At 39.8% G+C, this 18,072-nt stretch overlaps 1 protein-coding gene across 1 annotated transcript in view; it reads right to left on the minus strand.

The window, feature by feature from the left end:
• The window catches only part of TRAPPC11 (trafficking protein particle complex subunit 11), a 39,590-nt gene extending 21,853 nt beyond the window's left edge, over positions 1 to 17,737 (minus strand). The window contains exons 1-11 of the mRNA XM_078859675.1: positions 17,649 to 17,737; positions 15,457 to 15,674; positions 14,267 to 14,436; positions 12,926 to 12,996; positions 10,462 to 10,576; positions 9,264 to 9,363; positions 7,379 to 7,452; positions 4,818 to 4,914; positions 3,464 to 3,597; positions 1,639 to 1,786; positions 573 to 666 (exon numbers count right to left, since the gene is read on the minus strand). Of these exons, the coding sequence (XP_078715801.1) occupies positions 573 to 666; positions 1,639 to 1,786; positions 3,464 to 3,597; positions 4,818 to 4,914; positions 7,379 to 7,452; positions 9,264 to 9,363; positions 10,462 to 10,576; positions 12,926 to 12,996; positions 14,267 to 14,436; positions 15,457 to 15,666 (1,213 nt within the window). The 5' untranslated portion in view covers positions 15,667 to 15,674; positions 17,649 to 17,737. The remainder of the gene's footprint in view (positions 1 to 572; positions 667 to 1,638; positions 1,787 to 3,463; positions 3,598 to 4,817; positions 4,915 to 7,378; positions 7,453 to 9,263; positions 9,364 to 10,461; positions 10,577 to 12,925; positions 12,997 to 14,266; positions 14,437 to 15,456; positions 15,675 to 17,648) is intronic.
• Between the last annotated feature and the right edge of the window lie 335 nt (positions 17,738 to 18,072).

The raw sequence follows: 18,072 nt of genomic DNA on the forward strand, positions 1-18,072 counted from the left end.
TCATGCTCTTAATGATCAATAACACTATTAATTAATACAAGCTTAAAATATATTTGAAGATAATGCGTCAGTATGAGTTTTCTGTAATTATTTGAGGAAACCCTGTAACTTTTCAGAATGTATATATGTATGAAATGAATATTTCTCGGATATCTTCAAAGGATCATAAACTTACATTTGAAGTATTATTCAGTGTTTCTGTTATTCAGCAAAGAGTCACACTAACAAGGTAGGGGGAAATATTGACTCAGAAAAGCAGAGCTGGGATTAGTATATTTGGTTGATTTAGAGATGAACATTTAATCAACTAGCTATTTTGTAAACGATTACTCAGGCCCCTTCTATAAGCCACACTTAGCATGACGCAGCTACTCATAACTGATGCCATCAAGCACCACTAATCACCTCGCAACTGGCTGCAGACATGGGAACAGAGGTGAAGCTTTCTCCCACCAAGGTTCCAGTTATCCGATGAGTCGAATAATAAAAAGAGTAATCAATTACTTAAATAATTGTATAACCCAGCTGTACATAAAAGTAAATCTCTACTCTATTCAAGTATAAAACCTTACTCTGCTGCCCCTGTCTCCATGGTCGCTGGCCGTAGTAATCCAGTTGTCCACTAGATGTCTCCAATGGGTCAGGGCTGGGGTATGCCAAAGTGGTCTGTGACAGCAAAACAATGCAACATGAAGAACTAAAATGTGTCTTATCTGAGACGAACATTATATTAGCCTTTTAATTAAAAAAGGCACACACCGTTAAGCATCAACATTTTACACCAAGTGCTCATTGACTAACTCATGTGCGAAGTCTAGGCATGCTCGCTTTTTTCCCCAACTAATTCAACCATTATCATCATATACCATCAATTTACAAAAAGGATTACGCAGTACTGCAGTAAGAATGTATGTTGTATACATACCCTGCGCTTAATGCCTGCTGTATAAAAATTATTACTGTGAGTTCAAGGAATACGACTATGGACATTAGAGCACATTGAACATGCTGACCCTTCCAAAGCGACCACAAACAAAACAAATTATGCTAGCCGAATGTCCACCATACACACACACACACCAAGATTGATTTAAATGTCAAAATGTAACTTTTTTAACAAACTATAGTTTGTAAACAATTACCCTCCGAACAGGTTTTCCTTCACCAATAACATAATCAATTACTACCAATTATATATTTGTTCACTTGAATAAAACACTAATTTTATTAAGAGTTATAAATATGAAAGAAAATAATTCAAGCAGCCACTGTCATTATCATGTCCGTAAATTAATCCAGTTACATAACAATCCTACAAGAACAATCATCAACTGGTTTTACATATTTGAGTCACAATCCTTGAGCAATAAAAGCACACCTGTAGATAGCTATTAAGCATGCTGTGCCACAAACTAAAAAAACCGTGCAATCATAAAAAAAACACCTGAATCGAATTGCCTTAATGGGTAGCTCAAACAACGGAAAAAGCTAACGTGCATAACGCATGCTCGATAAATGTTAAAACACTTATAAAGAGACATTTGAAAATGTTGATAAACATGCAGGCATGCAGCCCACACAATCTCTGGGCACACTGGCAGATGGGCAATGTTCCTGGGAGCCCGTGTTGGGTAGTACCGCATGGTTGCAGAGCACAGCTGCGAGATTCTTTCTCTCCAGGGCATGATAGGCTGCTTGCTGGTAGTAAAAACCAGGGTGCTGGGTCTGTATGGCTGTGAGGCCCAGCTTGATGGCTTCATCAAAGAGATCTCCGAACACTGAAAACCTGCAAGGCGAGACAGTGTTTTTTTCACACCTAACTAGCTACTTATGATTCCTTACATTCTAATAATGGTAAAGGAACATTCACGTTGAGAACATTGTTGCAGAAAAGCTTGCACATTCGGAGGAGTTGGGAGCAAATGGAAAGAGTTCACTTAGAAACAATTTAAAATATATTAAATGTTGTGGAATAAGTTTGTTACTTATATAAGGCACACAATGATCTACTCGCGTCAAAGAGGAATAGATTTAGAATATCTAGAGAAATACACTAACAATGTAACCACACCACCCTATTTATTGGAGTAGGCACTTTACATGAACATCGGGCTCAAAAGCGTTCAACCTTAATATCAGAAGAGTAGCTCAACTAATGTTCACATCGTGATCTGTCACAGGTACAGCTTATAAAGTGCGACAAAATACAGATACTTTCTCATGTATCGTGTCTTTTTCCCAAATACATTGTGCCACTCATGTTATGTCAAGAGGCGAAGTATCCATTCGGAACCATGCATGTTGGAGAATATTCCACGGAGGAAGATATTGCGAAATTACTGTGATCCCTAACGCCATCATCATCTGAATAGCGGCATGCCTTCCAAAACACCGTGGTTTTTGCTAAATAGGGTAAAAAAATATATTAACGCATTGTTTTTTTGTGCACTCATTGGTAACTGTGCTGAGACCAATTGGTTCTCAACGGTGCCAGCTCTGGTCTTACTCTTGAGCCATTGGGCCACTTCTCGACAAATAGATCCAACACTAATGCTATTCGTATATTTATTGTTCAAACCTGAAGCACGCAACAGAGAGGAATCAAATTTTCATTCCAGTTAATGTTCTTCGTGTACATGAGGTTATTTGTTTTCAAATTTGCCAAATGGCTACTGTAGCACAGGAGCACTAGCAGGAGCAGCAGTAAGAATACTACAAAATCCTGACACATTCTGCACTATTTTCTGTTTTCCATTGCTAGATAAGTTCCAAACAATTGAAATATATAAGAAAAAAAGTCATTACCCTTTCCGGCAATAACCCAGGCGTTAAAATGTTCAAACACTAAATAGACACCTATTTCAAGGCATAAAGCCTGCATTAACCACACATACTTACGGCAAAACATCCAAACGTGCTTGGATAATATATGCATTGTCTTTGAAATTGATTAGCCAACACCAATAGGTCCCATAGATATAACTTCTCATTCAGAGCTATTAATGCTTTTGTATTTGCAAAGTCTTTTTACGGTTTGCCTTTTGGCATTCCGTGGTCTAACACTGGTGAAATATGTAGTCTAAAAAATGTGTCGGCATTGAATGAGTAAATGCATAAATTAATGGGCAAGCTTTAAAAATGGTTAGAATTATTTAATTACTGAAGACGAATAAAAAATAATAATACTCATATTCACCAATAACTGCCTGAAAAGGCAACGTTTTTCAGCTAATGGCCCTTTGCAAAATCACCAACTTATGAGCACAAATTGAACCGGAAATGAATGACTGCAATATATATTTCAATACCTGATTATTAGGTGTTGATAATTACTACCTGAAACTGATACCAAAGTCCATGTAGGAGTAAACCAATGAGCAATGATCTCTGAGCTTTGGATAACTGTAGAGGTGTTAATGGACAACTGGATGCACACGTATTGAGAATGCAACTGCGTACGTACTGCTTTGACATCCAAGCAGAGTGCTCGAAGGCCAACTCAGAAGCACCGACTTTTTTCTTGCACAGATCCACATGCTTGCGAAACTGTGCGATGGCATCCAGGGGTGTGTTGTGTTGGAAGGAGAGACGGCAGATCTGCAAGGAAAGGGTCGTGGTGCAAGGCAGCATTAGGAGGTGTGATAAAAATCCGGTGGGATGAAATGTGCACAATCCAATTTGTACATTTCAACAGTTTTCACTCTTGAATTGACAGTGCAAAATTTAACAGTCAACAACCTCAATTAAAGCAATGAATGTCATGTCAATGACAATCCTTTGTGAGCAGTAGTGCCGAGTTCAAAGACGGATTAAATCAATGAAAGTTCAAACAAAAGAAAGTTGATTCTGCTTTACTGTGTGTAATTATTACCAAACCACAGCTCTGAAGTCCAGTGCCTGTAGGAATTATTATAATAGACCTATATTTAGAAATGAATTCAAGGATGTAAGTTTTTTCAATTCTACAGATAGTCAAAAGCTATACACATGCACTCTTAAATTTTTATTTAAAGCTTTCGTGACTGCAGGAATTCATATTCTTGGTTCTTTCGGTAAAGTCACGTAGAAGAGAAATAATAAAATAATAAAAATATGAAACTATAAAATTCTCACGACGTTTCGACTGCAACACAAGCAATCATCGACTGCGACACCTGATGATGATAGTTTGTGTTGCAGTCGAAACGTCGTGAGAATTTTATTGTTTTATATTTTTATAATTTTATTATTTCCCTTCTACGTGACTTTACCGAAAGAACCAAGAATATACATGCACCCTTATAACGCATGTCAGGAGATCACAGATGCCCCATTAGAAATGCCCCGTACCACTGTATGCAGGGATAACACAGAGCCTGTCCCACAGCGCAACGAATTAGAGCACAGAATGCTTGAGAAATGCTGCACATAGAAGCTGTTTGAACAATGCATATAAACAGGATTGAAAATGCGGCATATAAATCAGGCAGAATCTATTTTTTCAAACGAACACGAGATGAAAAAAGGAGGTTGCATCTGAGATGCCATTCAGTGAGATTTCATTTTAACAACCAGTATATTGTGACAAGCTAGGGGTACAGACGTATACAAAATACTACGTAGAACAGATCAACATTGCATGAACTTTAAAAGACACCTCTTAGGAGGCGGTGTGACAAAGTATAATTGATTCATGTCATTGGTGTCTAAGATGTATTGGCGTGTGTGTGTAGAGACAGTATAGGTTTCAGGTAATGTAAAATGTTCCAAGAACATGGTTCACACATGGAATCAGAATGTATGGATCATTTATGTGGTGTTTGGAAAAATAAGAGTACCTTATAGTTAATGAATCCGACAAATGTTTTTATTTCCAGCATATTCGTATCATGCGCTCTCAGTTCATGCACATGGCCATAGGCTGCTCTGTAATGTCTGTCAAGAACACAATACAATTTGTCTTTTTTATTTATACTGAAACAGAACGGACTTGGGAGTAACACTCTTTTTGTTAACAATAAATTTGATCAGCAGATTCTAGATTTCAAGCTTTCGTGACTGCAAGGATTCATATTCTTAGGTTTTTTCGGTAAAGTCATGTAGGTAAAAAATGTAAATTAATAAAAGTAAAATAAAAATAAAATAAAAATCACGACGTTTCGGAGGCAACACAAGCTTCTGTCTTCAGGTGGAACCGTCACAGCACGATAGCTGTATCAATCGTGCTGTGACGGTGAACGGTGGAACCGTCACAGCACGATAGCTGTATCAACTACTTGATACAGCTATCGTGCTGAAGACGGAAGCTTGTGTTGCCTCCGAAACGTCGTGATTTTTATTTTACTAATTTTAATTTTAATTTTTTACCTACGTGACTTTACCGAAAAAACCTAAGAATATGAGATCAGCAGAGACACGCATAAAGAGAGATGGTATTTTTTTACGAGCTCCACATATCTAATCCCAGGGGTATGAACACAACATAAAATAAACAATATTTTCATGGAATAAATAGTTATTTGCGGAGAGAACTTGGTAACCATATTTTTTCTTGGCACATTACAAAGTCTGTATATGGCAGCCTCCATAGCAGTGTCTCATGAGACTGCGAGAGATGAAGTTAAGGTTAGGATTTTTTTGGCATTGCAATTCATCATAAATAGCCATGGTCTGTCTACTGCTGGATGAAGGACTTGCCATGCTCTCACCATTCCTCATTGCCATGCAATAACACACTCCATAACACTATTATACACGAACTGATCTCATCACTCCAGTTCTGTGGTCGTCATCCAATACCATTCTTGACCGGCAGCCACCATTCATTTTCGCAATGTGTCCTGCCAAACTCCACTTACGTTTATCAAGAGTCAATGTGATGTCTCTGATCTGCAATTGTACCAAAATCCATGTGTTTCTCCATCTCTTGATTGTAATTTCAAGCATGCATCTCTTAATGAGTCCTTGCATTCATATCAAGTAATGTTACAGTTTCTTTGCCAGTGTCCATGTTTCTTACATATCACAGCAGGTAACACAAAATTATATTTTTCCAAAAGTGCTCCATTTACTCGAGTTCACCTCTATTTCAGAATGTGTATTTAAACCTGCCTTCCAATTGTATCCCTCCAAAAAGATTGTTTGTTCTGATAAGAAAACTTTCCATTCATATTTTTTGCACATATTTCATCTCCAGCCTAACTTTATAACCTCTCTTGTTACGCTCTAAACTTCTTGTATTTTATTTGCATGAAAAAAGATACAGAAAATTAGTCAATCACTCATGTTTTCTTGTCTTTAAAGATAAAGTGAACGTCAATAAATCAAACTGGCTTCAAAATGTAGACAACTGATATTAGTAAAAGAAAATGGTGATGCCACCACAACTAATAATTTATTTTAAATTATTTTATTTAACATTATTATCCATCATTCATTTATCCAACGTTATAACCAATAGGGAAGTATGTTTTCATGGCATTTACTATGAAAGTAATCCAAGAATGTCTGTGTGTCCCGCACGTGACGTCACTCGACGTCGGCCAGCCCCCCTCATGAATAATCATGAACAGGTGACGTCCTCCACATGGATCCCCCCCTCATTAATAATCATGAGCAGATGACATCACTCCACATCGAACAGCCCCCCTCATTAATAATCATGAAGAGGTTACATCTTTGAAATGGACACCCTCCCCCCCCCATTAATAATAATTAGCGGGTGACGTCACTCCCCCCTCCTCAGCATCAACTGACAACCCTCACAACAAAGACAAAACCCTCACGTCACGTGATCTCCGTAACGCTATTAAGACATACAAGTAAAAAGGACGATTTAAAGCTTTCGTGACTGCAGGGATTCATCTTCTTGGTTCTTTCGGTAAAGTCACGTAGAAGGGAAGTAATAAAATAATAAAAATAAAACATAATAAAATTATTCTCACGACGTTTCGGCCACAACGCAAGCAGCAGTCCTCAGGTGAAAACCTGTTTTATTTTTATTATTTTATTACTTCCCTTCTACGTGACTTTACCGAAAGAACCAAGAAGAAGTAAAAAGGACGTCATGATGAAATGATTATAACCTTTCAATGAAATAAGTCTGTGTCACCGCGGCCTTACAAATTGCACACGAATTGATGCAATGAATATCACGTCGCCATCTGCTTTTCGCTTGCAAGTTTCAGATTTACTGAAATACATCCGTCCTTGGACGGGCAAAATGCGAGTTAACAATACTGGCTCAAGTTGCTTGGTCATAATTTAAATTCAGATGTTGCATGTGTATGAATGTTTTTCCAAATTAAATTCAACTCATTTAAATTCAGCTGTTTTGATATAATAACAAAAACTTTGTTCATGCTACCATTTAAAACACATTTGCATTTAAATCACGTACTTGAGAGCCGTTTGCGTGTCCTGCTTCAGTTCGTTGAAGAAGCCGATCTTAAACTGATGTCTCACAAAGAGAAGCTGCAAATAAAACCGGTAACAATTATAGGAAAACGTAATTTAAACAAAAACACATTTAGACTTTGAACTCCATTTGAGATGTATATTTTTTGCGATACATAAATGTGCATAACATAAAAGTTAGTGTCGGGTACTCCTGCTAGGCAAATCTTATTAGCTCATTATCAAGGAGCTTAAGCTACCTTTGTTGGGAACATATTGTTCCTCACAACTCTACAGGGGTAAAAAAAAATACTAAATTATCCACATCTCATTCCTTACAAAGCTTAAGTACAAGCCAATGCATGAAGCTGCAATCTACTTTCAATCACTGAAATGAGAATTTCTGAACTTAAATGTTTCTAGTAATGTACATACAAAAATGGAGAAGGCAAACAACCCGATTTTTAATTTGCAGATTCCTCATTATTATAAGAACAACTTTTTTCGCGCACATAGTTTTTGTACTCCTGCTTAAACTATTTTCGTTGAAATTAGTAAGCGTTCATGTTCACATTTTAATTCCTGGACATTTTCCAGTTGTGACATGCGAGTATCATAAATGCAGTGAGCCTTGCTCAGTGGTTATTGTGCACCGTTTGCATTTGGAATGCTGCAAAAGTCTCATTCCGATTGGGGGTTCAGTCAGCAATTTATCCTTCTTGGGTTAATAAAAAAATGAGTACCACTTTTGGGGAAGAATTATCCAATTGCTCGCCCCTGCCAAAGGAATGAAAAATGTCCAATGGTGGCTCTAAGCTGTAAAAATTGTAAGCACTGCTTTACGCACGTTCGAGTGGGAAATCATTGACTTTTATGTAACGTGCATATTTGCCATCAAGCAATTTCAACAACAAAATAAATTTTTACTTAAAGCTTTCGTGACTGCAGGGATTCATATTCTTGGTTCTTTCGGTAAAGTCACGTAAAAGGAAAATAAAAAAAATATAAAACAATAAAATTCTCACGACGTTTCAACTGCAACACAAGCAATCATCATCAGGTGTGAAATCCACGGCAAGAAAATTTGAAAAAAGTGCCGTTTTTTTCTCAACGTCAGCACCTTGGACAGCGAAAGAACCAAGAATAACAAAATCCATGTTCACTTCTAAACCCGAATTCCTTATTGAAACCCAAAAATATATACATACACAAGTTTCACATGACAGCCCATCACTGGAAGCTGGTTTGTTTATATGAAAAAAACATGAAGATTACATAAATTGCTATGCATATAGCTCATTTAGAGTCCTGTTCAGTACACACTTGAAAATAATATAATTTGAAACCACTCATATCAGGGTAAGCATGTCCTTTGGCACAATGTTCCAAAAAGTACATAGGACTTACTATGCCATGGTACCTCTCTCGAACAGTGTTAGGAATACTGTGCAAGCCAAAATGTTCCAGACTCATTCTCACACACATGCAGGTACAGGGATAGGGTGACGGGTAGGAAGCTTAATTCTCACAGTAGATAATGGTGCATATTCCTGGATTTGCTTGCTCATGCCGCTGCATGCAGAAAGGTATCTCAACGAGAGGGCATTCTACAGAGCTCCTATAGAGGTTATATGGCTGACTCTTCCATGTTGGCTGTGTAAGTATCCACACTTTACCCCACTCCACATGATCTGCTGATTGACTATTTCAATTAATTGGGTAAAAAAAAGTTAATATATTCCAACTATTATTTCAAATGAATCAACAGTTCACCTTATATTAATTTCAACCACTGTGAAGCTGGAGTTACTTGTTGGCTGTTTTACTATGTAATAGTAAAACTGAAGATGCACCAGATAATCCACACAAGTCAAGCAGTAAAGGCTCACCTGGTGGTTTGTCTTGTTCAAGAACTCCTTGTGGGACTTCACTCGACGCGCTTCCATGTGGTAATAACTCAGAGACAGCTCATAGAAAGCATTCTCCAAACTGTGGGAAGAAAAACAAAAGCAACATTTAGTGTTGCAATGCTCAGACTTTTCTCAACAACAAAACAAGCACACAACACTCAGTATATTAACACCCGCATAGCACATAAAGGAAAGATTCCGCACATTACCGCAACGATGATCGATATAAAACTTTAATAACCCTACGACTAAATCAAGCTACACATTATGTGGTTTAAAAATGTCCAGCTTGGTTACAGCATGTCACAATAGTAATAAATTAATTTCATATGCAGCCTGGCATAAAGTTTCCAAGTACCGAAAGTGAATGGCCAATGCTTAACGACTCCACTTGTAATGGATAATTGACAGTACAAGACAAGGAGTTGTGTACAATAAAGAAAGATTGGAGCTTCGCAATGTTCCCTCATGAGACGCAAGTCTCTCGTATCACAGACCGAAACGGTACACACCAGATATTATGTTACTGGTGAGTGTGCGCATCATAATGTTAACTTGTACAAGGAAAACAGCTACACACCGAATTGTCTATTGCCATAATTGCCAATTCAGACGCTGTCTTTCCGACAGACCTGTTCTTCACCTGAGGACGGCTGCTTGCGTTGTGGCCGAAACGTCGTGAGAATTATTTTATTATGTTTTATTTGTATTATTTTATTATTTTCCTTCTACATGACTTTACCAAAAGAACCAAGAAGATGAATCCCTGCAGTCACGAAAGCTTTAAATCGAAATTTATTTTCAAATAAATTGGAACATATAAAGGTGGAGCGATGGCAGTGGTTAGCACAGCGATATGTATCTGGTGATGTGAATTCAATTCCCAGCTGCAGCTAACAACAGTGATGACATCTGAACCGATTCTTGACCTCCCAGCCAATTCACCAACCCATGCTGACCACCGAGGTTAAGTATGGTCAGACAACCATCACGATCGAGCAGTGAATTACTATTTATAGTGGCTTATTAATGTATTTTTTATATCTATATAATATAAACTAATAATTAAAGCAGTGGAAATTATTTCGCATAGTAAATTCTGCAATATTATATCACCCTATGCTTTAACATCACTGGCACTGGCTGTGCTTGGGATGCTCTGGCCAACCTCCCTCACCGTATGATATATCCCACCAGGTGGTCTGTGTGTGGCAGCACAAACAGCGATTTGGCCGAGAGCTCACAGGAATTGCAGAGGGCTGCAGCTCTCTCAGCTGCAACCAGGTCTTCCCCTGAGAAAACACAGCTCTTTGTAGGCATCACCATTGCCAGTGACCCTTAAACATCATAAATACTACAAAAACAACAAAACATTTGAGTACTGCAACAAAATATAATAAATCTCTCCAATGTGTTTTATGGTTGTACGGTATGTTGATCAGCGCGATGTCCGGATGTTTTGCTATACATGCTGGGAGCTTCTTCAAGCTCCTGGTAGTTTCTTCAAGCTTCTGAGGGCAAGCTGTTTTATAAAGGTTTTGAGATGGGACGGGGCTAACCTCCCCTGTTCCTGACGACGACCGCTTGTGTTGCGATCGAACCGTCGTGATAGTTTCATAATTTTTTATCACTTTATTTTCATTTTTTTTATTTTATTGTTATTATTTTTTCTGTCTACGTGACTTTAACAAAAGAACCATAGAATATGAATTCCTGCAGTCACGAAAGTTAAGTCAAAATTTAAGTCAAAATTTCTTCAAGCTTCTAGAAAGTGGAGCACATCAAACAAACGTCAGACAAAATACATTGGAGAGTGATACAACACGACTATAAAAGCCTAAATAGTTCAATAGACTTGCACTTTCCCCCCCCATATTTCCAAGAGTGCAAACTTTAAAAACTTCTGGTCATGTGACAGGTGGTAGCTGAAAACATTTTACACTCAGTGAGCCAGCAGTTTGTTTTATTTAATACACAAAAAGGTATTTGGCTTATAATTTCTGATCGTGGTGTTTTTTTTACTCAATCAATATTTTAACGCTAAATATTTTATTTATAGTTCACATTTATTTAGTTCAGTTGAGAGCAATGAATGCTTGCAATGATTTTGTTTTGCCATTTATTGGTCATTTAGGATGAAACATTTGCTCACCAATTAAAAAATACAATAAAAATGATCTCAATGAAGAAGTTGTATTAAATTATCCGTAGTAAAATTTCCAATATTTTTGTGAAAATGGAAAAACGCATGTGCAAAGTGCAGTGGTCCACTGAACATAATTCCATCAAATAAATGAACATACGGAGTACAGTACACAAATAATCAATGTTGCAGTTTCCATGCTCTCTGAATACATTGAGCCCAAATTATCTAATTTGCATTCGAATACAGGGGAATTATTGTCAAGATATTATGTAAACTTTGCTGGCATGGGAGCAAAGGAAGTGAGTATGAAAACCAATGAGTAATGGGTGAAGTGACTACATAGAATTCTAAACTTCACTCCTACGGATTATAAAGAACCATAAAATAACAATAAATGTAATTAAGACACCGACAAAACACTTTGCATCCAAGCCATTAACTGTAAAAAATATATTTGAAGGCAAAATCAGCCGATGGAATGGGAAATAACTTTATCAACTGGTTCCCTGCTGCCTCCTGCATGTGGGAGTTAGCATAGATATTAATAGAAACATTACGGTGATTTACAATCATGCACTCTTTCCTTTATGAATTATAGAAGTGGAAAGCACTGCTGTTATCATTTTATATCACATCAGGGGTTATCGATTTACACAGAAATAAATCTCACATTCTTTATTACACTCCACACTGAGTATGCCCTAAAGTTTACAATGAAACAAACATACCACCATTGACTCAACATTCTATCAACATGGTTTGTCTTATTGTTGTTCTTACTTGTACCTAGTGAATAAGAGAATCCCTATGAAAACAATGTTAGTGATACAAAGGTATAGGTGCAGCCCTGTCTTGGCTTGCTCATGCCACTGCTGGCAGAAGGGTCTCCATTAGAGGACACTCAATAGGGCACCTCTAGAAGATATTTTGCCTCTTCTTCCACACTGGCCAGAGGTTCTTGGAAGAGGTGGAAGTTCCCACACTTTAAATCACCACGTGGGACTTGCTGATCAGCCAACTGTGGTATAGCCATTTAATTGCTGGGTGGAGAGTTGGTAGTTTAAAAAAGTTTCAACTGCTACCAGTGACCTTTGGATTGCAAGTCCAGTCCACCACAACACGACAACAACAGGATCATTTCTATAACTGTAAAAAATGTACATTTAATAAACGCAAAACAGTTGGCTTTGTAAACATGTATCTTGTAATAGTATCCTTCATTTCATCAGCCAAGCCATATCAACAAAGATTCATAATAATTTTAAACAAAATGGGAATAATGTTTCGGTGATTTAACTTAGAATTTTTTTATATACAAGAAATAACACATTTGAAGAGTTACTAAATTAACTTACGCAAGTAAAGGCAAATCATGATATAAATGACATGCTGAAATATTTACATTTGATTCGTGGAACACCTATAGCAACATTAAATTGAATGTCCAGGGATTTATTGAACACAAAATCTCCAGTGAATAACAACACTTCAGTACCTGGAGGAAGAGGTGCCTTCTTTTGTATCAAAACCACCGCGACCTTGGTGTTCCTTCCATGCAGACTTGTTCTGTGTTAAACACAGCGCCGCCACATTTCACTTAACGTTAATAACTTTGACCCCCCGTGTAACCTCACTATATTACAAAGCTAAAAATCCACAGATGAATTTGAAACATTAAGCCAAATAAATTACACCCACACAGCAGCAGTCACAGTTTGATTGCAATGGCTGTTACTGGGTGTACAGTAGCAATTTTTCCGATAATTCTCCAAGGCCTGGATGGATATAAATTGAAGAAAGATATGTTCACAAATTATTTCCTATTCATCACGATGTAGCAAGTGCTTTATGGACCATGTACATCATACATTTAACACATCATCAGGATGACATTGCCAGTAATGTAATTTTCTACACTTAAAAAGTCTAGTAGTGTTTAAAAATATATGATTTTAAAACGGTGCAATGAATGATTCAGTGTGTGAGAAAGCACGCAATAAACCAAAATGGCACAATGCACATTATAAGTGCTGAAGAAAGACGTATTTTATTTCAATTTCTTTAATCTGTTACCTGTTCTAATCATTACATATACAATTAATATTATATAAAATAAAATTAAGATACTGCTTTGGAAATGTTGCACACGTACAATATTATTTTTTACCAGTCATCCTAAATATCACAGCCTAATATGAATATATATATAAAATTGGCTTGCTCTTTTTGCATGTTTTATTTATTTTGGCCTATAGCAACACTGTTTTTTTGTTATATCTCATAGCCAGACACTCAGCCACTTATAAATCCATTATGTACATTAAAAAATATCATAAATGCCAAAAGTGGTGTTTTCCTTAGGAGTGCTCATGAAGCACATGCAGTGATGAATACCTATAAGTAGTGAGCTTGTTGATCTCAGCCAAGTCCCTCATTGGCCACATATTTTATCTCCAACACCATATTTTCAATGACTGAAATATTTTCATCTCTAAACAAAAAAGGTTTGTAGAAAATGTCCAAAAGGGAGATATATATGACACAAACTGCGTAGGTATCATATATATTAAAATACACACATTTCAAACCGTTTTGGATTAAATGTGAGTTAAATCCTCCCAATGCATTTCAGTGAAAGGGATTGTTTGACCATACTTCACCAGGCTGGTCAATGCCAGTTGGTAAAGAAGGCTCCCAGTACCGGTTCAGATATCACTCACCACCGGTATTAGCCATGGCTGGGAATCAAATTAGGCTGCCGTATTCAAAGCGCTGTGCACTAACCACTGTGCCACCACTCAACCCCCAAAAGTTGTTCTAACAGAAAATAACATACCTGACAATTTCCACACGGGTGGCACACTCCGACTGCTTCTCCTTCCACTGAGCATCATCCCAGTCGAGCTCAAAGAAGATGACAGTTACAGCTGGCACAAGGTTCAAATGTTTGTGCATCCAGCCACTTTTGAGAATGCCTTTTGGGATGTACCACTCATAAGAAGTGCGCTGCCAACAACCAGAGACAACAACTTGGTTATTACAATACATGAGGTGTGCATTCGTAAATAAATATTTTTCATTTATAAAAAAAAATCTCATTGTACCAGATTTTTTCAATTTAACTTTTTAGCAGCGTTTATGAAAATAAAACAATGAAAAACTGAAATTCACAGAAATAATAAAACAACGATATATAGCCGTAAATAAAAAAGAACAAAACCATTTGTTACTTCACACATCTATTACGAATCAAAACAGCTATGCACCAACATACACTGTACAAAATTCCACGATGACTTCCTTCCCCCCGTGTCAAGAGCAGCATTAGGTGGATGGAAGCAGAGGAAGTTCTACTTCGACCGGACATGTTATGCAAAAAGGTTTTTATTAGTAAACATTTTTTTAATTTATAATAAAAAAATATTTAAGTAAAAATTAAAGATTTAAGAATTACGCAAAAACAAATTTAAATAGAGCTACATACTTTTATTGCCAAAAGGACATTTACGAGAATATGATCCGAGAAATAATGAGAATATTGTGGTCGAGTGTTATTGGCGAGGGGACTACCACACATACTACTTTGTCAATAGAAATGCTGTTGAGAAGCACAGAACTGCCTAGGATGATGCAATACAAACAAGAAAAAGCTCTGACATTGCACATAAATAAATTAAAACACATAGTCGTTGTGTTTTGGGCTGTCAGGCACAAGTTTGAAGATTCATTAGAGAAAAAAAACACTTGAAATGTACTGTCAAGCGAGTCAATATAGAACTCGTGCCGTCTTTGTGATATCACGCCAGATATTTTATTACTCAAAAGTAGTGATATCCCAAGAGCACTATAATGGAGCACCTCACTGCGATGTTAAAGCATGTCTCAAATTAAAATAAAAGCTTCAAACTCATGTCGGAAATCCCAAGATGCGCACAGTCTGGATGTATATACAAAATTCAAGATAAATATTTTGCGCGAGATCTTTTTTGACCAGCGCTCGATGGCCGATAAGCCACCACCACCAACCTTGCTGCGGCACTTGGGGTACTCATGATCTCCGGCCAGCACCTTGAAGGAGATTGGTACACGTTCGCCACGCCGGTTCGCACTGAAGGCGTCCCAGATGGCGCGGTGGATAGCGTTGTAGACCACGTCCAGCCCCGTGAGCGCCACGAATGTCATGGGGCGGCAGCATAACTCGGGCGGCAGCTCCCACTCACTGCCTGGGACCGGCATGGCTGCAACTGACACAGTAGAAAGACATGTGCCCACGTGAAAAGGAGAAGCTGATTATCTATTTTTGATGCAAGGAGAACCTCACCTGATAGGAGCGCCGGCCGAATCAGTGTGGACTTGCAGTGTAGATTAGTGGTGTGGCTGGGTGAGTGAGTGTGGGCTGACAGTGTAGATGAGTGGTGTGGCTGGATGGGTGAGTGAGGGCTGACAGTGTAGATGAGTGGTGTGGCTGGGTGGGTGTGGGCTGGCAGTGTAGATGGGTGGTGTGGCTGGGTGGGTGAGTGTGGGCTGGCAGTGTAGATGAGTGGTGTGGCTGGCTGGGTGAGTGTGGGCTGACAGTGTAGATGGGTGGTGTGGCTGGCTGGGTGAGTTTGGGCTGGTAGTGTAGATGGGTGGTGTGGCTGGCTGGGTGAGTGTGGGCTGGAAGTGTAGATGGGAGCTGTGGCTGGCTGGGTGAGTGTGGACTGGCAGTGTAGATGGGTAGTGTGGCTGTCTGGGTGAGTGTGGGCTGGCAGTGTAGGTGGGTGGTGTGGCTGGCTGGCTGGGTGAGTGTGGGCTGGCAGTGTAGATGGGTGGTGTGGCTGACTGGGTGAGTGTGGGCTGACAGTGTAGATGGGAGTTGTGGCTGACTGGGTGAGCGTGGGCTGGCAGTGTAGATGGGAGCTGTGGCTGGCTGGGTAAGTGTGGGCTGGCAGTGTAGATGGGTGGTGTGGCAGGGTGGGTGAGTGTGGGCTGGAAGTGTAGATGGGAGGTGTGGCTGGCTGGGTAAGTGTGGGCTGGCAGTGTAGATGGGTGGTGTGGCAGGGTGGGTGAGCGTGGGCTGGAAGTGTAGATGGGAGGTGTGGCTGGCTGGGTAAGTGTGGGCTGGCAGTGTAGATGGGAGCTGTGGCTGGCTGGGTGAGTGTGGGCTGACAGTGTAGATGGGTGGTGTGGCTACCTGGGTGAGTGTGGGCTGGCAGTGTAGATGGGTGGTGTGGCTGGCTGGGTGAGTGTGGGCTAGCAGTGTAGATGAGTGGTGTGCTGGCTGGGTCAGTGTGGGCTGACAGTGTAGATGGGTGGTGTGGCTGGCTTGGTCAGTGTGGACTGGCATTGAAACATACGTGGGATCTCCCTTCAAACTCAATTTACACTTCCACATTCATATGACAGGATCTGCTTGTCTCTGTGGATGGAAATATTCCATATTGCCATGTCAGGGTCTCTAGTTCATCGAAAACGCATTCGATGTTGATGCCATTGAAACAGGGAAAGCTACATAAACAACAGCGAGTAATGGCCCTTCCTAGGCCAGTATAATTAACGTTTCAATCAAAATGGTGACAACGGCAGTAATAGAGCCTGTGTTAGTTCAACACGTAGTCGGCTTTCGCGACCAATATCATCCATAATACAGTTTGTTTTGGGTTAGATCGCGTAAACATATAAATGTGTCGTTAAACTCGCCACCACCCGACACAGCCAATTAGTAAGGTGTTATCATGTAAACAGAACGTGCCAATTCGTCACTAGTACAGCAACACCGGTGTGTCAGGAGACCAAACCCACAACATTTACAATCAAGAGTACGGATCTTCCGCCAGCAAATACAACCGGCATCACCAGGCGGACAACGAAATTTGTGGGGAAATCCGCCCGTCATCTTGTGTCGGTATCATGCTTCAGAGCTAACAATGGTGACGATACAACGGCAACGAGCGTAGTTTGTTTCTAAAGCAAGCAGTCAGGCACGACTGTCGCGAACAATCGACATCATCCGCGAGTTGCAGAGTGCGAGAGACAAGAGCGAGCATCGCACGCCGCATCACAACACAGCCTGGGGCCTTCCACAACTCCCCCCAGTGAACCTGGGCCCCACACGCTGTCCCAGCCTGCAGGGTTCGCTCTCCTCGTTGTCGTTGCCGGCAGCGTCTGCTGCCAGCGATCGTGGTTTGTCCGCCCCTGACTTAACGCGACTCAAAAGCAAAGGCGAAACTGAAGCTCACCCTAGGCACTTGCAGGGTCCCCTTTCTCCTCCTCCTCCTCCACGTCTCGTCTCACTCCCTCCTCCTCCTTCTTCTTCTTCCGTGTCCGGTGACGTAAAGCGAACAGGGGGTGGGGGAGGCCTCTCCCCCGCGCCTTTACGACAGTGTCGTGATCACGCCTCGCCCACGTGCGCGCGCGTGACTTGCGCTAATAATGTGCAATAGCATAATCATGCAGGGTGGTCCAGATGTGTTGTGACCATCCCCCCCCCCAATCAATTGACCTCTAACACCTACCTGTCAACCCACACAGGTCTACCTGTCAACCCATACAGGTCTACCTGTCAACCCACACAGATCTACCTGTCAACCCACACAGATCTACCTGTCATCCCGTACAGGTTTACCTGTCAACCCACACAGATCTACCTGTCAACCCACACAG

The sequence above is a fragment of the Lampetra fluviatilis genome, chromosome 9, assembly GCF_964198595.1.
Source record: "Lampetra fluviatilis chromosome 9, kcLamFluv1.1, whole genome shotgun sequence".
NCBI lineage: Eukaryota > Metazoa > Chordata > Hyperoartia > Petromyzontiformes > Petromyzontidae > Lampetra > Lampetra fluviatilis.